This window comes from Ascaphus truei, chromosome 19 (genome assembly GCF_040206685.1).
Source record: "Ascaphus truei isolate aAscTru1 chromosome 19, aAscTru1.hap1, whole genome shotgun sequence".
Taxonomy (NCBI): domain Eukaryota; kingdom Metazoa; phylum Chordata; class Amphibia; order Anura; family Ascaphidae; genus Ascaphus; species Ascaphus truei.
In genome coordinates, this window is record NC_134501.1 from 473,214 (window position 1) to 495,189 (window position 21,976).

A 21,976-nucleotide genomic window follows, 5' to 3' on the forward strand; every position below is an offset into this window, starting at 1 on the left:
AGGGGGGTAGAAGGGAGAGAGAGGGGGTGGGAGAAGGGAGAGGGGGGGGGAGAAGGGAGAGAGAGGGGGGAGAAGGGAGAGAGAGGGAAGGGAGAGAGAGGGGGGGAGAAGGGAGAGAGAGGGGGGGCAGAAGGGAGAGAGAGGGGGGGCAGAAGGAAGAGAGAGGGGGAGGAGAAGGGAGAGAGGGTGGGTGGTGGGAGAGGGAGGGGGGGGAGGTATGAGGAGGGGAGGGGGGAGGTATGAGGAGGGGAGGGGGGAGGTATGAGGAGGGGGAGATGTAATGTTTTTTTCTATATCACAATAAGAAAACAGTTAAGTAAAAGTTGAACCCTAAAAGATATTTTTTCGTGGTAGGTGCGCTATGGGCTCCTTTCATTTGTCCCGGGCCCCATGATTTCTGTTGGCGGCCCTGTGGGTGATGTGAGGTGCAGGGGGGGAGAGGGTAATGGGTGATGTGAGGTGCAGGGGGGAGGGTGATGAGTGATGGGTGGTGCAGGGGGGTGATTGGAGGTGCAAGGGGGGTGATTGGAGGTGCAAGGGGGGGTGATTGGAGGTTCAAGGGGGGTGATTGGAGGTGCAAAGGGGGTGATTGGAGGTGCAAGGGGGGTGATTTGAGGTGCAAGGGGGGTGATTTGGGGTGCAAGGGGGGTGATTTGAGGTGCAAGGGGGGGTCATTGGAGGTGCAAGGGGGTGATTTGAGTTGCAAGGGGGTTGATTTGAGGTGCAGGGGGTGTGTCATTGGAGAAAATTGAGTCCAGTCCGCACTCTTGCTCTTTAGGATAGTGGAATGGTGGTTCCTCTCTAATCTCTTGCAGCTCTTAGTGTTGAAGGTGTCTGCCCCCACCTCCAATATGGATCCCAGCAGGAAAACTCCAACAGCGATACCAAGTCCCAGGAAAAAAGAAAAAACACAAAAGCGCACCAAGATTGAGATATGATGTGTATTGACAACAAATAAAGATAATAATATGCACTTACATATATAAAAACTTTAATGGTCCAGATCACGATCGTCACTTCTGTATTCAGAGGCTGCGCTGCGTCTCTGCTTCACACGCTTATTGCTATTTTTATTGCCATTTTCGATCGAAACGGAAAACGGGCGGGCACTTCCGGGACTACTATAGGGGGCCTCATTTGCCGCGCATGCGCACTACGCAGATCATCACGCCGACAAGCGTGTGAAGCAGGGACGCAGCGCAGCCTCTGAATACAGCCCCAGCGCGCGGGGCTTGTTCCTGAAGACTGAGATTACCCCCCTCTTCATCCCATTTGTTGCCCTACCAATAGAAGTGACGATCGTGATCTGGACCATTAAAGTTTTTATATATGTAAGTGCATATTATTATCTTTATTTGTTGTCAATACACATCATATCTCAATCTTGGTGCGCTTTTGTGTTTTTTCTTTTTTCCGGTGTGTCATTGGAGGTGCAAGGGGGGTGATTTGCGTTGCATGGGGGGTGATTTGAGGTGCAAGGGGGGTGATTTGAGGTGCAAGGGGGGTGATTTGAGGTGCAAGGGGGGTGAGTGATGTGAGGTGCAAGGGGGAGAGTGATGTGAGGTGCAAGGGGGGAGAGTGATGTGAGGTGCAAGGGGGGAGAGTGATGTGAGGTGCAGGGGGGGAGAGTGATGTGAGGTGCAGGGGGGGAGAGTGATGTGAGGTGCAGGGGGGGGAGAGTGATGTGAGGTGCAGGGGGGGAGAGTGATGTGAGGTGCAGGGGGGGAGAGTGATGTGAGGTGCAGGGGGGAGAGTGATGTGAGGTGCAGGGGGGAGAGTGATTTGAGGTGCAAGTCGGGAGGGCGATGTGAGGTGAAAGGGGGAGAGGGATGTGAGGTGCAGGGGGGTGTGATGTGTGTGCTGTGCAGGGGGGGATTGTGTGTTTGATGTGGAGGGGGAGTATTATGTGTGTGGGTGAGTGGGAGAGATGGGGAGTATCGCAAAGGTTGATAGTGAGGGGTTCTGGGGGAGATATGAGGATGATGATGAAGGGTGCTGGGGGAGATATGAGGATGATGATGGGGGGTGCTGGGGGAGATATGAGGATGATGATGAGGTGCTGGAGGAGAGATGATGGTGATGATGATGATGATTTTACCCGTGCGGCCCAATTTTTTTTTTCCTTGGAGCAGTTCGGCTTTTCTCACTTTACGAGTTGTGCAGGCCTGATGTACAATATAGTATACACCAGGGGTGGCCAACTACAGTCCTCAAGGTTCACAACACATCAGGTTTTCAGGCTATCCCTGCTTAAGCACATGTGGCTCAATCTGAGGCTCAGTCATTGACTGAGCCACAGATTGAGTACCCTATGCTGAAGCAGGTATATCATGAAAACCTGAGTTGTTGTGGACCTTAAGGACTGGAGTTGGCCACCTCTGGTATACTGCTAAAAAAAAGTGTCAAAAGACACTCCTAAAGGTGATGGCACTGTTTCACTATCACTAAAAATACAAATATAACTGATAATCCGCTTTAAGTTAATAACATGTGGACAACTTAAGAGAGTCTTAGTTCTTAACCACATTCAATTGTGCCAATATTGTGAATTAAGGAAATACAAAATAAAAACTGTACACTTGTGTAGATATAGATAATTAGAATTCCTAAGGAAACCTCAAAACCCTATACAAAAAAATGATCTGATGGTTCTTCAGTTGCAATGGAATCTTCAGTGAAAGGGAGCACAGGTCCACATTAACAAGAGAAAAAAAACACGTAGTGCAATATGTAGACGTTGGAATGATGTGTAGATTAGAAAAAGGGAAATGGGTTCCGATTCCTTCACCGGGCTGGTGAGTCCCGCTGGTAACGTCCCATACGGGTGTGGGCGGCTGCACATGAGGGGGGAGAGTGGGGGACCATCAAGTTTGTGTCCTCGTGGAGAGCAAGCTGTCGCCCTGAGAAGCAGAGCAGCGAGAGGGATTCTGGTGCCGCCGGAGAGAACCTACCTCTCCCCCCGAACCCAGGTCCGCCATCTCACCCACCAACTGAGGAGGGGGGACCCCGAGACACCATCCCCTGCCAGCGGGAGATGGTGCAAGAGAGAGGAGACAGAGCGGGACCACCCTGCTGGGGCTACAGATGAGGGACAGATTCATTCAGCGCTCTGCAGACGGAGGCCCAGAAAAATGTTTTTCCAGGAAGTTAAACATTGAAAGTTACGTCTCGTTTACAAGTATGTCCTGGGCACAGAGTTATAACAATACATGGTTATATTAAAAGAACAGAGGCTATACAGTCAATTCACAGACATTTCATGGACAGATAGAGTTGAAAATTGGGTACAGGGGATAAAGGGCTGGTAAGTTTCAGATTGAAATAGAGAAGCTTTAATATCACCCTTTAGCTGTACTTCGGCTGTGCCAAAGGCAGTCTGATTCTGGGGCGACACAGATGTACACTGAAGGGGTTCAGGTTGAATGCAGCTGCAAATACAAAGTTCTTTGTCCTCTTGGCTCATTAACATTCCAGTGGGTGGGGCTGACGTTCCACAAAGTAGAAGCAGATGTTAACTTCTAGCACGCTGGTCCTGTGCAGAGGGTAGCAGCTGTTTGGGAGCCCCATCAGGCGTCCGCCTTTGGGACAACACAGATGTACACTCAAGGAGTTCAATTTGAATGCAGGTGTGAATACATATTGAGCCTGGACGCACGAAGGAGACGCCTGATGATGGCGGATGGTGTTTTCTCCTGCTTGTCCTAAGGTGGAGGCTCCAGAGAATACAAGTGAGGTAGAAGGGTAACCCCCCCGAGAAAATAGCCAAGTCAAACTACATTATAAGTCTCCCAGTCATAACTACTTTAAAGACTGGATTTTGACACGGACATGAAATGGGAGATGGTTGCCGCTTGAAGAAAGAGGTCCACCGCCCTGCGCCTAAAAAGACCACCAAATACATGAATAAAGTAAAATAAAATAAAACATAAATATCATATGAAGATAATGAAGCCCAAGTGGCGAAACCCGTAGAGTCCAGGACCAACCGCAAGCAGAGAAGCATTCAGAGATCTATCTACCAGTCACAGCCCCATCTACCCCACTTCTCGCAAGACTTGTGACGCCAGAAGCGGGAAGAAAACGTTGGGTGAGTGTGCCGGCATCCCCAGCGTCCCTTAGACTCAAGAGGAAGGAGTGCAGGACCTAAAAGTAAAGGACTGGCCCAGGACCCTCCGAGAGGAAACCCCCAAAGACCCCTGTACATTGAACATAGGAATATTACAAAATGTGAGTGTAAAACCTGCACAAGATTTTGTATAAATCTATTTGTCTCAACTACAAGCTGGATTCCAGTCTCTCTTCATTGCCCTGAGGATTTCTGAAACAGAGTATTGTGGGACGCGTAAGAAGAATACATCTTTACATATAACTCCTTATTGTATGGTTTATTTAACACATATTTGCACTAAGTATATCATCTCAAGTAGAGGTTACATTTGTACACACTTGCACAGATTGTTTTTGCACATATAATCTTGTATGCACTTTTGTTAAGCACTACACCAGCACTATTATATGCACTGCACTTTAAATTGCTATCAGTACTTTAATTATTTATTGCACTAGTAATTGATTGTATGCATGTAACACACACACACACACACACACACACACACAAACACACACGTGAAAAAGAAAGGAGATCCCCTTTGAATTCCATGGCTTTACATATCAGGACATAATAACAATCATCTGTTCCTTAGCAGGTCTTAAAATTAGGTAAATACAACCTCAGATGAACAACAACACATGACATATTACACCGGGTCATGATTTTTTTTAACAAAAATAAAGCCAAATGGAGAAGCTATGTGTGAAAAACTAAGTACACCCTTACTGCTTCCATTGGAATTAAGATGCTAAGTAGCAGACAGGTGCTGCTAATCAAATGCCCTTGATTAATTGATCATCAGCAAGTGTGACCACCTCTATAAAAGCCGAAGTTTTAGCAGCTTGCTGGTCTGGAGCATTCAGGTGTGTGTTAACACAATGCCAAGGAGGAAAGACATTAGCAATGATCTGGAAAGTGTTATAAGGCCATTTCCAAAAAAATTAAAGTCCACCATTCTACAGTGAGAAAGATTATTCAAAAGTGGAAAACATTCAATACAGTTGCCAATTTTCCCAGGAGTGGACGTCCCAGAAAATTCATCCCAAGGTCAGATCGTGCAATGCTCAGAGAAATTGCAAAATACCCAAGAGTTACATCTCAGACTCTACAGGCCTCAGTTAGCATGTTCAATGTTAAAGTTCATGACAGTACAATTAGAAAAAGACTGAACATTAGCAGGAGCCCCGTTTCCGGAGCGGATGCTCCAGGCGTCTATATCACGGATTTATAAACCAGGAAAAGATCCTCCGGATTGCAAAAGCTATAGACTAATCTCCCTAATTAATACAGATATTAAAATATATGCCAAATTACTGGCCAATAGATTGAGTCACATCCTGCCCAGACTTATACATCCAGATCAAGTCGGCTTTATTAAAGATAGACAAGCTGCGGACAACACCCGACGAATCGTTGATCTGATAGAGATAGCCAATGGCAAGAAATTACAAGTTATGATGTTAAGTCTGGATGCAGAAAAAGCGTTCGACAGGATTGACTGGCCATACTTAAAACTCTCTCTCTCAGTCTCATTATATATAGATATATATATATATCTATATATATATATATATCTATATATATAATGAGACTATATCTATATATATATACATACATATATACAAATACTGGCACTTTAGTCCCTGTGTCAACAGGTGCATACAAACACGCTCTTATAAAAGATACCATAACGTGCAATTTATACACTAAACAGATAATACACTGATAATCAAATCAATCGTCAAATTTCTGTATTTAGCCCAATATTTCTAGATTCAACTAACAGAGACAAGTGCTCCTTTGCTCTCACACACTGGTAGAAATAGGTACATTACTGTAGGTACAGGTGGTTTTAATAGATACAGTTTGAGGGTATGTCAGTGTGATAGAGTGTCTGTATGTATATTACTCTATTAGTAAATTTGTGCAACAGGGTAAAAGAGAATCAGGTGCTGGCATTAAGGGTTAAAATGAATTATTGGCAGAGGGCAAGGCACCATTAGTATCAATTGCTGCCAGAGATTCCAGCAATGCATTGTTCCTGTTTGACCCTCCTTCCCTGGCAATACACACAACTAGAAACACTCTCCTGATTCCACCAAGAGCCTCAGAGAGAAGACGGCATAAACCATGTGGGAACTTGGCTACTACGTCATGGGGTCTGGCACTGCAGGGGTCCCATGACTTACTGGCTATGCCATGCGTTTTGTGCTCTACACTCCAGAACGCTACAGTATCTCACATGCAGGGAAATGGAAGAGGACGACTCTTCCATAAAGTGACGCTGCGGACACATGAGCACAATTTCCCGTAGGGCCCTCCAACAGCCAAAGAATTTAAATAGAACGCGGAAACTGGGAAGGCAAAATAAATATTGGTATGTAGGATAGATATAGGTGTGTAGGATAGATATAGATGTGTAGGATAGATATTGGTGTGTAGGATAGATATAGGTGTGTAGGATAGATATAGGTGTGTAGGATAGATATAGGTGTGTAGGATAGATATTGGTGTGTAGGATAGATATTGGTGTGTCGGATAGATATTGGTGTGTCGGATAGATATAGGTATGTCGGATAGATATAGGTATGTCGGATAGATATAGGTATGCCGGATAGATATAGGTATGCCGGATAGATATAGGTATGCAGGATAGATATAGGTATGCAGGATAGATATAGGTATGCAGGATAGATATAGGTATGCAGGATAGATATAGGTATGCAGGATAGATATAGGTATGCAGGATAGATATAGGTATGCAGGATAGATATAGGTATGCAGGATAGATATAGGTATGCAGGATAGATATAGGTATGCAGGATAGATATAGGTATGCAGGATAGATATAGGTATGCAGGATAGATATAGGTATGCAGGATAGATATAGGCATGCAGGATAGATATAGGCATGCAGGATAGATATAGGCATGCAGGATAGATATAGGCATGCAGGATAGATATAGGTATGTAGGATAGATATAGGTATGTAGGATAGATATAGGTATGTAGGATAGATATAGGTATGTAGGATAGCAATGGACCATGATGAGAGGAGCAGGAAACAAAGTTGCTGCTAAAAATCCTTAACACACAAAGGGGTTGATTCAATTGGCCGTGAACCTCCACTCACTTCAATGAGAGTTGAGCTTATGGAGTTATCTCCTAGGAATTATAACACATTAAACAGCTCAGCGTGATAAGATATGAACTAGGTTGCAACATAATGAAACCCTTCAACCATGTACAACCAAAAACTTTCACCATTTTTTTAAAGAATCTAAAGCAATTCTATACAGCTCAACTCAAAAACAGGTTTCTTTTCCCCCGACACCCCAGGAAACAAAAACAGTCACCTGATCGTCTGTTATATTTGCAGTAGTTGTTGTTTTCTAATTTCAAAGACAATAATTCCAGGCACAGAATAATACGGTAGATGCATGGAAATTAAGCCAGATGACTGTACCTGTAAGCAAGCCCCAAAGCCCAAGCACTGGCAGCGCAGTAGAGACTGTCGTGAACCTTCGCCTTCTTACAGTCGCCCACCGTTTTAGTGGGGAACAGACCAGTTGTTGGACTTTGATAGTTCAGAACTGTGGTTTTCACTGCAGAAACAGATAAATAAAGAACATACTGTATAAACATTCATTGAACAGTGATTAGCTTTGTGGTAAGAACACTGCGTTTGCCGCAGATAAACACACTTCAAATCTGTCTGTCAGCTCCCTGTGTGACTCCAATCTCCCTGAGACAGGAACACCATGTCCCTAAAAATATTCTATGAACAAGCGCTGCACATATTTTCAGAGCTATGTAAGAAAAATGTATTATTTATTGTTCTATATATACACTGAAACTATGATGTGTGCAAATTAAATATTTTTCATTTCCATTTGACCATCATGGAAATATTTACCGTTTTAAAAACTTTTCTAATATTCTTATACTGTGCAATTATTTTTTAAACTTGCCAATAATGTAGATGTAAAGCGTTAAACGGGACAATTCAATTAGTTCACTTTGGTATTAGAAGAGACTGCCCCTTTAACAAACAGAGAATTCATTGTACAGTATATTCACATATTTGTTCTTTTACATTTAGTAGTAATACATTTCCTATACGCGCTAATCCCTTATCAGATCAGTCATCGATCTTCAAACGGCTGTAATTAGCCAAACATTCTAAGCTTGAACTAATGGGAAACAGGCAGTGCTGCGCTCCTCAGCTCTCACACAGGCAGAATGGTTACAATGGGCATAGCTGGTTTTAATAGGTAAAGCCAAAGATGGAACAAAGGGGGGTGAGCCGGGCCGCTGTCTATGGAGCAGATTGTCAGGGGGTGTAGGCGGGTGGTCGGTGGATGAGCAGGAGAGAGAAGGAGCACAAAGGTGTTGGTGTGATGGCTATATCTGTGGTGAGCAGAGGAGGAGGGCAGCAGAGGATGATGAGACAGTAGAGAGAGCGGGGCCTGCCCCAGCAGTCCAACCTGGAAGTCACTTTCAATTTCCGGTGTCTCCCGCATGGGCAAATCCCCCCCTGCTCCACAGGTATGGACTTGAAGGTTGTTGAAAGAAACTGTGTGTGTGTGTGTGTGGGGAGGGGTGGGGGAGGAGGGTTTGAGAGGTGTATGGGGGAGGGATGTTGAGACTGTTGGGGTGGGGGTGTTGAGACTGTTGGGGGAGCGGGGTGCTGGGGGGGAGTTAAGAGAATGGTGGGAAGAGACAAAAAGTGTGAAGAGGGGGAGAGAGAATGTGGAGGGAGGAGAGAGAATGTGGCGGGAGGAGGGGGGGAGAGAGAATTGTGGGGAAGAGGGGGGAGTGTGTGTGTTCGCGCTTGGTGGCACTTTCCCCGGGGGCTAAAGTATCTAGTTCCTCCTGTGGGTATAGCACCAGCAAAATAGGTACAATTGGAGGTACGGGTATGACAGCATATAAATATAAAGTAAAAAATAATTGGTACAGAAAGGTTATAAAAAAAGGTTGAGTACTTTCACTTTACTCCCCGAGATGTTGTTAAATAATTCTGTTGTTATGATCTGCTGCCTTGAACTAATAAGAGCATAAAAAAGTTAATTGCCAACACAGCACATTTATTCCTGCCAGCCTTCTATTTATTTATTTTTTGTAGCCCCAGCAGTATTAACATTCAGAGCAACAGCTGGTTCCTAAACATAGACTATAACAAATCTCAGCAGAATTTTCTGTATATCCGTAAAGCAGCAAAACATGTGAAATCTTAATATATAAAATCGAAAGGTTAGTGCTATCTGCGGTGAAACTGATTGGTCCTCAGCCTCTGGCCAATAAGATTGGTGGGTCTGACGTCACCCAACTGCCACTCTCTTCCCCCTCGGCCACACACACACACACACACACACACACACACACACACACACACACACACACACCTCCCCGGCGCTCAGTCACCTCCCTCCCCGGCGCTCAGTCACCTCCCTCCCCGGCGCTCAGTCACCTCCCTCCCCGGCGCTCAGTCACCTCCCTCCCCGGCGCTCAGTCACCTCCCTCCCCGGTGCTCACTCACCTCCCTCCCCGGTGCTCACTCACCTCCCTCCACGGCGCTCACTCACCTCCCTCCACGGCGCTCACTCACCTCCCTCTCCGGCGCTCACTCACCTCCCTCCCCAGCGCTCACTCACCTCCCTCCCCGGCGCTACACTCCCTCCCTCCCCGGTGCTCACTTCCCTCCCTCCCCGGCACTCACTTCCCTCCCTCCCCGGTGCTCACTTCCCTCCCTCCCCGGCGCTCACTTCCCTCCCTCCCCAGCGCTCACTTCCCTCCCTCCCCGGTGGGGGGACAGGCAGTGGGCAGGCAGCCTGCAGCTGCCTCGCGGCGCCGAGTGCCTAAGATGGCGGCGCCCGGAAGGACTCCCTTCCTCCTGCAGCTGCCTCGCGGCGGCGACGCTGGGAGGTGGGAAACGGAGAGGTGACCGACCGACTTTTTTTAATTCAACTCAATATAATTTTTAATTTTAATATACTGTGTGTCACGTACGGCCCACCTGTGAGCACGTGACCTGCATACGGAAGAAGGGGAAATACACAGCTCTCTAGCTGGCCCAGTTTTCACCTTTGCAAAGGTCTATCAAATGAACGGATAGCACACTTGTGAGCACATGACTTGGATATGAAACAAGGGTTAATACACACAGCTACTCTAGCCAACTCACCTTTCTCCTACGCAAAGTACTTTCAATTACTTAATATTAACCCTTTATTCAATTGCAATCACATCTATACGCTACCACCACCCGAGAATTATGAAAAAAAATATGTAAATTAAATATAACTGCCAGGTCTGAGGTCCCGGTTTATTATAGAAAAAAACTATACACTTAACACACAAAAATCTGCTGTAACAAAAGGTGTCCAAAAATGTAAATACTCTCTCCAGAGTGTGCACCAGTTCATTCAGAGCCGCAAAGCATCACTTTTTAAAGAATTGTTTATTTATATATATATATATATATATATATATAAATAAAACAGTGCTTTAGATTACATACAAATATAATTACAAGAACATACAATCACAGTAAATGCAGAACAGTGTCTTAAAATAACAGGATAAAATATAAAACAGAAATCCCTACAAAGTACATTACCATATGTTAAGGTTTTCCCCCCAGAAACACACCTTTGGTGAAATCTGATTTCATAACTCCAGGGCAACCCCTATGTACCATTCTTTTTACATTGATACAACATAAGCCCACACCTGTCGTAAATCAGCTGCTATGTTGACTGTTTTACGACAGAGGAGAAAAAAACTCTATGTTTAAAAAGTTTTGCCTCAATATATAAACGCACTCATAACTTCCTTTCTCTGATACTTATAGACACACGTGAGTCATATATCACTAGATTCAGGTGATTTTGACGAACATAACGAGACTAATTATGACCGTCTTGCTCTTAAATGTGTGTGACAAATGGATACCTGTCCTCAGCACCTCCTAGCTATGTAGTGGGTGGTGCGGTTTGATTTGTCTTTTTGCCACACTTACAAATATGAACCTGCTATTATGCAGAGTAGATGACGTCACACTTGTCTCATTTTTAATAAAGACCTCCAACAGTGCTGACCTGTGGGTCATCTCTCTCTGTGATGCACAAGGGACATCTCAGGAATGTTAGCTTCCTTTGAGGCTGACAGACTAATATCTGGCTATCATTTATTGCCTTCTAACCGACACGTCACTCTTAATGGTCCATTAGTGATAGCCCCCCCCTTCACAAAATGAGCCCATTTTGAAGATCAGCACAGACCCAGGAAAAGTCTTGACCTGTCATAATCCCAATATATTGTATTTGTAAAATCAAACGGTGGCTACATTAACCCGTGAAGCACAAGATTGATTAAAAGACTTAATATCTCATATTATCATAACACTGAGAAACCATTATTTTCGATAACAGTTCCCCAGCAGTGCAAGATCTTTGCAATACTCCCAGCAGTTTGAACTGTAAACTGTAACAATAGAGACCTTGGTAATATATGGATACATTGTAGCTGCTCATTCATTGGAACTGAAAGGCTGCTGTTTAGTTAGGCACACAAATCAAGATTTTTAGCGAGGGGAGACAGGAGAGAAGAGATGCAGAGGAGGCATGGCGGTGGCGTGGCTGTTTCACCCTCTTTGGCTGAACAACTCACGTGACACGGCCGTCGCCTGTCAGAAACAATTTTGCAAATCTCTTCAGGAGACTGCCGCCCTGCAGCTCCAGGCGGCACTGTGGTATGTAAACCATCAGCGTATTTCAGCAATTTGTTTTACAGCCACGCAGCATCGCGCCATGCCACGTCGCCGGCGACTTCTGGTATAATCACGACCGTAAGCCTGTACCTTATTACTCCAATTATTTCAGTCTATTCAAATTTTAGCCGAACACGTTAGAGAAATCATATCTTTTGCAAGCCACGTGATCAGCACACCAGCAGAAAACCCGGCTATTTACCATGCGGTGCATGTCATACCCTTTTATCTGAACTTAAGTTTTATTAAATGTGTTCTGCTTCTGCAGTTCAAAGTTCTTACAGCAATCCGCTGTACTCCACCATAAAAGCCATCTCCTTTTAACCTTTGCAAAGTGCTTTTGCTGGTGTTTTAACAATTCCAAACTTTTTTTTTTCTGTAGCTGAATGTTGGAAATATCAGTTGCTGAAAGTTTGCTACCCTAGGAGATTAAAATTGCCGCAGCTATTCACACTCAAGATAACGGAGGATGTCAATATCATCCTGAAAACCACTATTATGCAGATTGGCATATGGTATATCTGCTTCCTGTGATGGACATTCTAGTCCCATTCATTGGGATGGAGCTCATCTCCAGCACTGGAAAGCATTGTGAATAGGACCATTGAATCATTATGTTCTGCTCTGTGTTCCCCACCACAATTTCACGTGCTCCAGCAAAAATATTTGCCTGACATACACAAAATGGCCACCGGGTCACAGCTTGCTACACCTGACATTGGAAAGCCAAGAAGACATCAGGACAGGACGTTGTAGGTTTTTATTAATTTTATAAACGACAGAATAAATATTGCCGCTGCTGAACGGGGAGATTCCCGAATGCTGGGGAACCACAGACGAGCTTTTGTTTATTTAAGGTTTTAAAAAAATCTTGATATATAATTTATATCATTACAATATAATTTTTATGTAAACCCACCCCGCCTCCCGGGATTACTATGTCCTTAGATGGTTAACTCTGTGGGGCTACACAGAGTAAGTTCAGCCCCCATCAGCCTTGTGACATGGACGTTACGGTAGGGTATATAAAGTTAGAGGGAAGGTTCTAGAGAGTAGTTCTCCAGAGGAGTCACTGTGGAGAGGCCTCAATGTGTATAGTGTAAATAAGTTAGTTCCGAGTCTGGCATAGGGCAAGTATACACTTTTCTTGCTTTGTAGATAGGGACAGTGCCCTTACCAGCTAGTGTCCATATAAATGGCCATCCCTGCTCTCCTGGCTCACATAGAGGAGGCATATGACTAGGTGGGGTTCCCCTAAGAATAACCCCCACAGTATAGTAGGATCCGACCAACCGGAAGGTCCTTAGCTAACTAACCAGAAGGCCACGAGGTGGCATTCAGTTCCCGAAACTGGGATACTGAGAACAGTAGGAGAGGAGAGAAAGAAAGGCCCAGAAGAAGTCCGCAGGGAATGGAGTACTACAGACACTATTCAGGAAGAATACAGGATGGATAAAAGCTCTAGCACCTTCCAAGCAGGCTGAGATTGGGGCAGCTAGGCAAGAGAAAAGAAACGGTACAGTCTTTATGCTCTCCACTGTTTGTACAGATTGTAATGGGTATGTTGTGATCGAGCACTTATCTCCGGCAGTAAATAAAGCTCCTGTTTGTATGAATAAAGTTCCTGGCGCCCTTCATTGCATCGTCAATATGCACCAATCCAGCACCCGGCAAGGTAACAAAGACTAAGCACAGCCATATAAATAGACACTAGATGTAAACACTTTAGGAGCTGGGTAAGGAGAGCTACATATGTGATAATGTATATAAAGCTAAAAAATATGAGCCTCATCAAAAGCAAACAGTATTTTACATACATATACTAGACATGTCAATGGCCTGATATTTTAGCACTGATTTGTAGCATGTGGTCTCACTTGGAAAAATCTGTATTTTTTTCAATAAAAAGACATTGTATTTGGTCCGGAACCCCCAAATCTCATGATTTGCTTCTGGGAGGTGCACAACTCTGAATATAAGTGGGCTAGGGTTCGGCTATGTTATGATATATTTTAAAGGTTTTCCATGGAATACCAATACTTTTTTTTTTAAGGGTTCCACAGTCCCAATAATTTTGAAAACCACTGGTGTATAACACTACAACCATTACAATCAAGAGTTATCCCCTCTCCCCTAATTTAGTCTTCTGACAGAGGGAATTATTCTGGCTGGTTGATCTTTCTTGTAAACCACAATATATACTTACACTGGTCAAAAACACAACCTGTAAATCCGTTTGACCAGAGGCGGCCGCAGGAGTTTACATTCCAGCATGTTCATCATGGTCTACATTACCATCTTCAGAATTGCATATTTTCCTTAGCTCCTGCTTTTGTTTTATCCCACATAAACAATACATGACAGGTTTAATAAGTAGTCTTTTGGAGGGGGAAGAAAAAAAAACCTTTGCACTCTTAAGCCATTCATGTGCAATCTAATTCAATTAAAAGCCATTTTTTTAAATGAAGCCCTTTCTAGCTGGAGGTTCCAGCAGCTCTCTGAAGCCACATTTAGCTATGAAGTGAATAGATGTATTATCTTTATGATTGAAAAACACAGTTTAACAAGTCTTAAAGACTTTTTTTCAAGACCCATATTTAAGTATTCCTTTTGAGTCCAACTTGGTTGCACATTTAGTAGCCTGAATCTACCCGGCGAGTTTGTGTTTGGTGCTATTCCTGTTTGTGAAAAGTCACCCAATTAAGAAACCATATTCTGCATATTTACAGACTACAGTCACTTGCTAATCTAGATCAGAGTTGCTCAACTCCAGTCCTCAACACCCCCCCCCCCCCCAAAAAAAGTCAGGTTTTCAGGATATCCCTGCTTCAGCAAAGGTGGCTCAACCAGTGGCTTAGTCTTCAACTTCTGCTAAAGCAGGGATATCCTGAAAACCTGACCTGATGGGGGTCTTGAGGACAGGAGTTGAGCACCCCTGATCTAGATGACACTTAAAAAAACGGAGGATTTTATTTTATAAATGCCAAAACCGCTGTTTTCGGAAGAAAATCCACATTCAAGTCTATAGGGATTTTTGTATAGAATGACCCCCTTAGTATTTGCGTGCGCTTCCAGTGCAATTGTGTTTTATCATTATTACAGAATACAAATAGCTGTGTGTGTGTGTCTCAAGTAAACTACAATTTTGACCTAACAATGGCACATAACTCTTATTGTTACGGTTTCAAAACAATGAGAAATAGCAGCTCTGCAGAACGCAACAAGCTCCCTTCCTGGCTATTGTGCAATTCCATCGATGGATTTATACTTCACCATCGCCAGCTGTGCAGCTTGATGCATCACTTTTCAGATGGGTTTATTGTAGACCCACTTGTTTTTAAAAATACAGAAACATAGGTGTAAAAAAAGGACAGCAGGAAATGCAGAGGGAAATACTTCACATTACCACGCTGCCTCCAGTAACTCCTCCCTAAGGCCGTGATTATACCAAAAAACGCCAGCAGCATCGCGCTGTCCGGCTCAAAAACAAATTGCTGAAATTCAATTAAAGTAAACATAACTCACGCTACGTGCGCGCCACCTGGAACTGCAGGGCGGCAGACTGGAGAGGAGACATGAGAATTTGTTATTGGCAGGCGACGACCACGTCGTGAACAATTCAGCCAATGAGGGCGACCAGCTCACGGACACGCCTCCCCAGCTTCTCTCCTCTCCTGTCTCCTCTGCTTGTTCAGATGCTGCTCGGCGGCAGTGTGAGGATCACGCCACCAGATCGCGCTGATGCCCAGCAGCATCTTGTATAATTGTAGCCTACTGTAACTCTTGTTACTATTGTATTAAATCAGTGTAATTGATCGTAAGAAGTAAAGATGTGCGGACTGGTCCAAATCCTCATTCCTGGCTTTTCAGACAAAATCCTTCCTTCAGCACATTGAAATCCGACTTCAGCAACTTTAGTCAGAGCAAAATCTTTAAAATCTGCTCAGATGCAATGTAAATGGAACATTTTTATATCAAAAAACATCAGATTGGTTTCAGTTTGTTGAATTCGGATTTTCAAAATATATTATACTAGCTTATATACCCGGTGTTGCCCAAGATTTCATGTTGTATCTGTTTATAAATATCCGCTCCCCCCCTCTCACTTCTCTCTCATCTCTCTCCGTCCCCATTCCCCTCTCTTTGTCCCTGTAACAATGGTATTTGGGACCAAGACTAAATTTGTAAAGCTTCCAGTGACTGAGCTCCTGATTAGAACCAACGCTACCACCACCCTAACACCTGTCACTAGTTTTAAATACCTGGGCTTATGGTTTGACTCCCACTTAACATTCGGGATGCACATTGATACCCTGACAACCAAGACCTATGCCAAACTAGGGGTACTTTACAGGAACAAATCCTCCCTAAGTCTCCTGGTCAGAAAGCGTATTGCACAGCAGATGCTAATGCCAATTATTGACTATGGAGACATAGTATATGGCTCGGCTCCTCAACCCCACCTTAGCAAACTTGACACCCTCTACAATTCAATTTGTCGTTTTGTTCTCCAATGCAACTACAACACACATCACTGCGAAATGCTCAAAGAACTAGATTGGTCATCACTAGAGTCTAGGCGCAAAGTTCACCTTTCCTGTCTCACCCTCAAATACTTTCTGGGCAAGCTACCCAGCTACCTGAACAAGCTCCTCACCCCTACCACATGCAGTACCTATCACCTGAGATCAGACTCCAAAAGACTATTCATGGTCCCAAGACTCAACAAAGTATCCGGACGTTCCTCCTTCTCCTTCCATGCACCCCAAAACTGGAACAACCTACCAGAGACTCTCATATCCACCACCAGCTTAAGTTCTTTCAAATCTAAGGCTGTCTCACACTTTAATCTGGTCTGTAACTGTTTCATACGCTCATAATATATATTTTCTTTAACTGTGCATGCAATGTCTTGCATATAATGTATACCTTGTTCATTTATGTAACTGTATTTGTAACCATGTATTATTTTGTTTTACTCTGTGCCCAGGACATACTTGAAAACGAGAGGTAACTCTCAATGTATTACTTCCTGGTAAAATATTTTATAAATAAATAAATAAAATACCCTTCTCCGCCCCCCTTCTCTCCCCCTCATTCCCCTCTCTCTCTCTCTCCCCCGTTAACATCAATCCGGCCCCCCCCTTTACATGGATCCGGTCCCGTCCCCCCCGTTCACAGCTCCGTTCCCCCCTCCGTTCATAGCTACGGTCCCCCCCGTTCACAGCTTTGGTTCCCCCCTGAGTCCCCTGGAGTACCCCTCACTCTCTCCCCCGGTGGGCAGGAGGGTTGCTAGTGGCTCACTGTTGGGGCGGGCGGGAGGGTTGCTCGGTGGCGGGTCACTGCGGGGGCGGATGGGAAGGTTGCTTTGTGGCGGCGGCTCAATGGGGAATCACAACACACAGTCAATCTCCACACACACAATCACAACAAACACTCACTCAACACACACACAATCACAACCAACACAGGCAACACACACACACAATACACAATCATAACACACAGGCACAACACACACACACAGCACACATACTCAATCACAACACACACTCATAAGTCATACACTTTCACCTGGGGAGTAGTAAGCATGCTCCAGTGGGGAAACAGACAGGAGGAGGGGATGTCTGTGTGCAGAGAGAAGCCCCACCCCCACAGCAAGCAACAGCCAATTAGAGCCAAGCCCCGCCCGCGGGTCAGCCAATAGGGGATATATATATATATATATATATATATATAGCTGTGACCATGCAGCAAGCTTAAGCCTATAGGTAACCATGTTAAAAATGGTTTTTGAAGCAAAAAGTGGCACTGCGTGCTCATTTGCATGTCATTTCCCAGAATCCCTTGCTGCAGTGGAAGTGCTATATGCTGGGTGATAATGGTGAAAGGCGGTGTTGCAGACCTGCCTAAGACATGCAGATGAGCATACAGTTGTATTTGCATATATATATATATATATATATATATATATATATATATATATATAATCAAAAAATAAAAACATGATACCGTTCTGTGGCTAACGAAATGCTTTTATTTGTGCGAGCTTTCGAGATACACTGATCGCTTCTTCCGGCGATGTCACACACACACACACACACACACACACACACACACACAAATTTAAAAAAAAAATGTAAAACCTGGTGGATTTGCCTTTTTGAGACTGATTCGTGGCTGAAAGTAATCTGGCCAATCCGCGGCGGATTCAAATTTGAAGGAAAAAAATCCACCCATCTCTGGTAAGCAGACAATACTAGTGCAAAGCATGGGAATACATGGGCTCCACCATGCATGCATTTTCCAAGTGACTCGGATGGATTCAAAATAGACATGTTCATTCAAATATACTGTACATGGTATATTTACTTAAGCAAGGTTATTAGGTATTCACACGTAAAGCATTATCCCTTGTTAAAAGTCACTCATTTTCGTGGATATCCCCATTGCCTCGCCCATATGTTAAAAAGTCTGCAATAGATTTTGAGCACAACATGACATTCTGCTGCACCTGGGTTTGGAGGCAAATGGGAATATAGTACTCAAGATAAGGGTTTGTTTGTACATGGTCTTCAAAAAATCTGTAGCATACCCGAGGTTCCAAGGATTTATGTTATTTAAACTGATAAACGGAGCCTAACAGTCTCCGTTCATGTGCTACTGTATGTACCTGCAATTTTCCAGAAAATTTGGTTAATAAAAATTGCTACTGTAGTAACATTGTTTCTTGCAAACTAATGTATATGGGGGATTTTGCAATGACTTGTTGCTTACCTCTATTCAATGGCTGTTCTGAGAAGGTTGGAAACACTAAAATAAGGGTACGTGGGAAGAATGGTATTTGTTACACATTCATATGTACATTAAAATGTGTTCGAAAATAATTGGAGAGAGACTTTAGTGGTCTTAAAAGGTCTTGCATCAAACATGATAACATTTTGTGTTGGCCTTAAAAAATAAATACATTTCACAACTAGAAATTAGACTGTAAGCTCCTCGGGGCAGGGACTCCTCTTTCTTAATGTTACTTTTATGTCTAAAGCACTTATTCCCATGATCTGTTATTTATATTATCTGTTATTTAATTATCACATGTATTACTACTGTGAAGCGCTATGTACATTAATGGCGCTATATAAATAAAGACATACAATACAACCATTACAATATCTACATTTAACCTCTTGGTTGCTCTATGATGTAGTGACAAAAAAAAAAAAATATATATATATATATATATATATATATATATATATATATATATATATATAAGCTCCTTACCAGAGTCCCAGGCCCACAAAGCAAGGAAGAGACAGCACACTCAGTAGTATCCAAAAAAAAGAAGTGTATTAGTAGAAAACAGGCACATTCACCGACGTTTCGGTCCTAGAAACAGGACCTTTCTCAAGGGAGTGCTCTGTGGGCCTGGGACTCTGGATCTGCCTGGTAAGGACCTCATTTATACCTACTGTCTATATGGGATAAGCACCTACTTTACTGCAATATGTGTGTGCCATCTGTTATATATATATATATTCACATGGACCACAGAACGCGATCTAACCAGTAAGAAAACTCCTTTGTATCCCCCAAAATGACTGCTATTGAAAGCAGTCCCGTGACCACACTGTGCCATAGTCTCCGTGGCACTCAGGCCCCATGACCCCTCCAGCACTCAAAGGGTTAACGCAGCAGTTCCCTCCTATGAGCATGCCAACCCCCCAAACATGATGGGATCTGAGGATGGGTCTCCTGGGGCCGAGCCGGGCTATTTTAAGCTCCGGTGACCTACAGGTCTTCAGATACATGTGTAGCATTATTAGCTCTGTTAATGCACAATACAACACGTTAAATAGCATGTATGTTATATCCATTGTTTAATAGCACTACTGTTAAGTACCAGTGTATTGCGTTAACGGATGCAAGAATGTCTGTTACATCTGTACTTACTGATTAAGTTACCAGTATTACTTTCAGGTTTTGTGGGGAGGGACTTAAACGGCCGTCCAATCGGAATACGCAACGAATGATGTCGTGGCTTACTACTGGCCTGAGGTTTGGTGTTAAGTAATGCAAAAATTGAAATGTCCTCAGAAATGAAAATAAAGCGGTTCAGCTCCCAGGGAACTCGCCGTCAGAAAAAGTAACAGGCGTTGCTGCATGAAATTAACCAGGCATTAAAAAAGTTATGGGGGGTGTATAAAAAAAAAGTGACCACCGCTCCACCATACAGTAAATAAAAATAGCACTTGTGGTCAGAAACCCCGTCTTTCCTCATCATTGCTTAGTGAACAGTGCTTCAACTGCAGCTAGGGATTCTGGGTAATGACATGCAAATGATCACAATGTGTCACTCTTTACTTCTTATCCATTTTAACATGTAACCTTATAAGCTTATGCCTGCCGTATTACACGCACTATTTGCCAAGCGATAATGGCGGACACAGGGTTGCAGACCTGTCTGAGACATGCAAATGCACCACAGGTGGTATTTTTATTTACTGTGTGAAATTAAAAATCTCAGCAGTCTAAAGCAGGTGGCAAATATGGAACACAAAACATCTTTCCAAAACAAACAGAACCATTTAAATATACAGTAAGTAAAAAGATGAAAATCAAAGATTCATTCTGCAAAGTTGGCCCAACCTGCTGTGGATTATTTTTAGAAAAAAGTGGAACGATTTAGGAAAAACAGGAGTTAAAGGTTCCAAAAACACAATGAGTTTGAAATTGCTGGCATCGGTCTGTCAGTTTAGCTTGGACTAGTGCCATGATTGCGTGCTGTGCTTTTTTCCACACACATCAAAGCTTTTTTTGTTGCCGTTTTTCCTCCTACGATAAAGGAAAAACCACAATACATTTAATTTTGCAATGGTCTCCTTGCAGGGTTTTACTCGGATGAGCACTTCAGTTCTTCGCTGCAGTTGTAAGTTGAAAGTACTGTATACAGCAGACAGTATTTATATAATTAGCATGGCTGTTATTTTCTTTGCTACCTGACAAAAGCTTTAAACAGCTTGAACAAAACTTCTTTCTTCCCTAAAGCAAGAAGTATACAGCATGACATTGGTTGGACTGGAGTAAAATGCATCAATCATGTATCAAACAAATGTCCATAGTCAATATACTCCCCCACCCCCCTTTACCCATCACTTCCCTTTAATATCTTATGACAGGGGTGCGCAAACTGGGGGCCACAATATTTTCCAGGGGGGGCACAGCAGTTGCAGAGGTCCCACGCTCTTCCTCAAGGCATTTAAATTAAATGCTTGGGGATTGCGTGAGGCCTCTGTAACTTCCCTTACCTTTTAAGCGACAAGTTGCCATGGCAACGCAGCCTTAAATGATGCCATGGGGTCACGTAGTAATGTTGTTGTGGCAACCTGGGATCATGTGACCACACCATGGGGGGGGGGGAGGGAGTACAGACAGGGGGACGCAGGGGGAAGTTTGTGCACCCCTGCCTTATGATGTCCCCAATTTGTTCCGCCTCTCTCCTTCTCCAGCATTCTTGCTTTCTCCTCACGCACCAACTGAGTTCCTCTCTTTCTATGTTTGCTTTCTGTGTAAACTTTATTATTTATTTATTTATAACATATTTTACCAGGAAGTAATACATTGAGAGTTACCTCTCGTTTTCAAGTATGTCCTGGGCATAGAGTTAAGACGAATAATACATGGTTACAAATACAGTTACATAAATGAACAGGGTATACATTATATACAAGACATTGCATGCACAGTTAAAGATAATTTGTATTATAGGCGTATGAAACAGTTACAGACCAGATTAAAACGTGAGACAGCCTTAGATTTAAAAGAACTTAAACTGGTGGTGGATGTGAGAGTCTCTGATAGGTTGTTCCAGTTTTGGGGTGTACGGTAAGAGAAGGAGGAACGCCCGGATACTTTGTTGAGCCTTGGGACCATGAACAGTCTTTTGGAGTCTGATCTCAGGTGATAAGTGCTGCATGTGGTAAGGGTGAGGAGCTTGTTCAGATAGCTGGGTAGCTTTCCCAGAAAGAATTTGAAGGCAAGACAGGAAAGGTGAACTTTGCGCCTAGACTCTAGTGATGACCAATCTAGTT

At 43.6% G+C, this 21,976-nt stretch overlaps 1 protein-coding gene across 1 annotated transcript in view; it reads right to left on the minus strand.

The window, feature by feature from the left end:
- The window catches only part of PHKB (phosphorylase kinase regulatory subunit beta), a 420,515-nt gene that overhangs the window by 332,229 nt on the left and 66,310 nt on the right, over positions 1-21,976 (minus strand). The window contains exon 5 of the mRNA XM_075577209.1: positions 7,578-7,716. Coding sequence (XP_075433324.1) covers positions 7,578-7,716 — 139 coding nt within the window. The remainder of the gene's footprint in view (positions 1-7,577; positions 7,717-21,976) is intronic.